Source organism: Physella acuta, unplaced genomic scaffold, assembly GCF_028476545.2.
Source record: "Physella acuta isolate Inbredline_101_S28 unplaced genomic scaffold, ASM2847654v3 ptg000206l, whole genome shotgun sequence".
Classification (NCBI taxonomy): Eukaryota; Metazoa; Mollusca; class Gastropoda; family Physidae; genus Physella; species Physella acuta.
In genome coordinates, this window is record NW_026731725.1 from 1,240 (window position 1) to 4,617 (window position 3,378).

General features: G+C 37.1%; 1 protein-coding gene across 1 annotated transcript; it reads left to right on the forward strand.

Annotated features, from left to right (window-relative positions):
* The first annotated feature begins 823 nt into the window (after positions 1-823).
* On the forward strand, positions 824-3,158 carry LOC131937298 (uncharacterized). The gene is made up of 3 exons (XM_059294584.1): positions 824-1,010; positions 1,788-2,073; positions 2,557-3,158. Exon 3 carries the CDS (start codon positions 2,570-2,572, stop codon positions 3,101-3,103), a length of 534 nt encoding a protein of 177 aa, XP_059150567.1. The 5' UTR covers positions 824-1,010; positions 1,788-2,073; positions 2,557-2,569; the 3' UTR covers positions 3,104-3,158.
* Positions 3,159-3,378: the final 220 nt, after the last annotated feature.

The following is a 3,378-nucleotide window of genomic DNA, read 5'->3' on the forward strand; positions in this document are numbered from 1 at the left end:
ATGACAGCTAGAACTCAACAACACATGATCATTTTTTTTCAAGTTACTCTCTAAGTAATACATATACATAACTTTAACACATACATATAACACTGTTAGCCACCCCTGGAACATTTCATGTATATAAAACCTCCATAGATCACCCCTCATGTTATAGTATAGCGCATTTCCAGGCATTGTTTCATTTAGGCATCTTTTCGGGGTGGGGGGGGGGAGGGTATAGTATTCCCCCCACCCCCGAATCACGCTTCCACACCCCCACCCCCACTCCAACGACATTAAATTTATATATACAAAACAGTGTCCCCTTCCCCCCCCCCCCAGAAAATTTTGCCCACCCCCTCCACCCTATTGTTTTTAGTGTCACCCCCCCCCCTCCCCATGTACGTGTCTTAGAGATGAGTAAACACTGGGATGTCCAACGGTATCGAGACTAGTAATCGTACTCGAGTATCCAGTAGTCGGATGCTCGTGTCCCCAGTGCCCTAATATGACAGTATCGTAATCTGCGATACCAACTTGGAATGTTTGGACATGACTAACCCGTGTGGGGAAATCTTTGCTTATTACTGTGTTATTGTTTTTAGGTTTACGAAACGCTAAAATATGATATTGATGGAAATATCTTTAAATATCCTTAAACCACCCCAACACTCCTCCCACTTCCCCCACCCCTCCTTCCCCCACCCCTCCTCACCTCCCCACATTTCTACACCCCATACAATCACGCACATATTTTTTTCACGCACAATCAGCCAGCGATTCATTACCCCTAACTTGTGTGTCGCGCCGCTTAAAATCTCAACAAAGAAATGAACAACTCTCTCCGGTGACAAAAAACCCCAGTGGCGTTACCTCCCCTGACTTATTGATCGCCTCACCGGCCAGGTATGGTAAAGTCGCCTCATTTGGCGCTGGTTTCTTCACACTAACAGACGAGTTCGGGCCGTTGATGTTGAGTTAAATTTGTTGTGTTAATCGTAGGTTGTTATTTCTTCTGGATAATATTGGTATGTAATTATTTTCTAAATTTCTAGTTTGCTTTTTCTTTTCGTTTTTTTTTTTTTTTTAGTTAACAATAATACAGGTTGTGATGTGTTATTTTTTTATTTTTTTTCGATATAGTTTAAGGAAGGGAGGTAATAAAATCTTCCAAAGCCGCCAACCTTTTAATTTTCAGTCTTTTATTTCTGTTACTTATTGTTTTGTTAACGTATAGTTTTCTCCTTAAGTGTTGTTTTTGGGAATTTAAAATGCTCTTCTTGTTATAAAATGAGGGAGGGAAGGGGGGGGGGGGGTTAAAAGTGTAAAATGTGTCTTTTTTTATCAGGGTGCATAATGAAAATACAGAGGTAGAATTGATAGTCTATCTATTGCGTTATTAATGTCATTCTCTTGTACTTTGCTTTACTACTGTGCATGTTGTATACATAGCCTGAAATATATTTAACAGCCTAATTAAAATGATATATAACATCCGCCCTAAAATATTATAATTTCATGACAAGGAATGAAACAAGCATTACAATAGTTAAAGCGAAGAAAAAAGTAATTGGAAAAAATCAAAGGCGAACAGTGAGCAGCCTACACAAAAGGAAAAAAAAATCTCTATTAATAGTGCCGAAGTGTGAGTCAAGTGACGTCAGCAGAAGATACAACTCAATGTGTAGGGTTTTTTTTGTTTTTCAGGACTCAAAATCTACCATATGGAGAGTGAATTCTTGTAAGAAAAATGCTTTTAGTCATAGTTTCGTTAAGCTTGAATGTTTGTTATGTTTATTCTATAGGCTGTTGTCAAGGAGGAGTGATATACATCGTCCTATAGCTTGTTAAGCAGTGAGAGAAATTACATAGAGGTGCTACATAGAGAGGTGCTACATAGAGAGGTGCTACATCAACTACTCAGCCCAACACATTGAGGACAAGATTTAAGACATCATAGTGTTCTAGAGGCAGTGCTGGTGCTACATCAACTCTACTCACCCCAACAAATTGAGGACCAGACCTAAAGTTCCACTCTAGCAGCCAAAGTCCAGCAGCCAAAGTCCAGCAGCCAAAGTCCAGCAGCCAGTGGTGAGTAGTTAATCCAACTTTACTCACTCTCAAGGTTTACAGATGGGGTACAAGAGACGCTGCATTTTTGATCATGTTATAATACATTTGTTATATTCGCTTCTTTGATTTTTACTATTCTAGATATTTTTACTACATTGTTGAAAAATTGGACCAAGCATAAAAAATTGTTGTAATATATATATATATATATATATATATATATATATATATATATAAATTGATCTTTTATTTGAATATATATATATATATATATATATATATATATATATATATATATATATATATATATATATATATATATATATATATAAATATTTAAATTGATTTTTATAATATTCTTGATTAATTTGAATCTAAATATTAGCTTACGTAATAGTTTAAATTGAACTCGTTTAATTTATGTTGTACAAATGAAAAAAAATACTTTAAATTTTCAGCTAAATATTAAAATATATTACTTGTTTTTTTTCTTTGAAACAGCATAAAGAGCGGAATGAATCGCAGATTTATCCCAATCAACGGTGGTAGAATCATTGCAGGTCATTATATGGAGGACACTTCTTTTGTACTGGACAACAAGAGCAAGATCAAAATGGAGAAAGCTTATTTCTGTGGGGAGATAATCAATGTGCCGCAAGCCCAGGCCCAGGCCGCTGACGTAGAGAGGGATGGGCCGGTGTTTAAAGAATACTGTGAGAGGTTCTTTGAGGCTCGGCCCCTGGACAACGACAGAGCCGGGACCTACATCACTCGGCTGAAGAGGCTGTTCCGCAGGTGGATGGAGACTTCAAGAGTCCAGCACAACTGCCACAGGATGATGGAGATAATTGTCAGGGACAAGTTCCTCAGCACCATCAACGACGACCTGCGGATGTTGGTCATGCTGCGGATGCCGGAGACCCTGGACGAGCTGGAGCAGCTGAGTGAGGAGTACCATGCCCAGATGCCTGGGGCCAAGCTGTGCAAGGCTGAGCCTGTGGAGGATGTTGATGATGAGGATAAGGAAAATATTAATCTCAAGCCGTAGACAAGCCTAGCTAGTTTTTCATAAATGTAAAGTTTTTTGTTTTTTTTCTTCTAAATGGCAGTAATCCGTAGACTAACCTAGCTCGTTTTTCATAAATGTAAAGTTTATTTTTTTTTCTTCTAAATGGCAGTTTCGAAATAAGATTTTGGATTTTTTAATGTTTACTGCAAATATTAATGAAAAAAAATTTTTAACGATTAATGAAATTAATTTTTTTCTAAAATAAACTTTTAATTATCACATTCTTAAAACACAGAAATGCAAAAATGAATTTC

What these genes read in the sequence shown, in the direction of transcription:
- LOC131937298 (XM_059294584.1), top strand. Translation starts at nt 2,570, where the DNA reads ATGAATCGCAGATTTATCCCAATCAACGGTGGTAGAATCATTGCAGGT.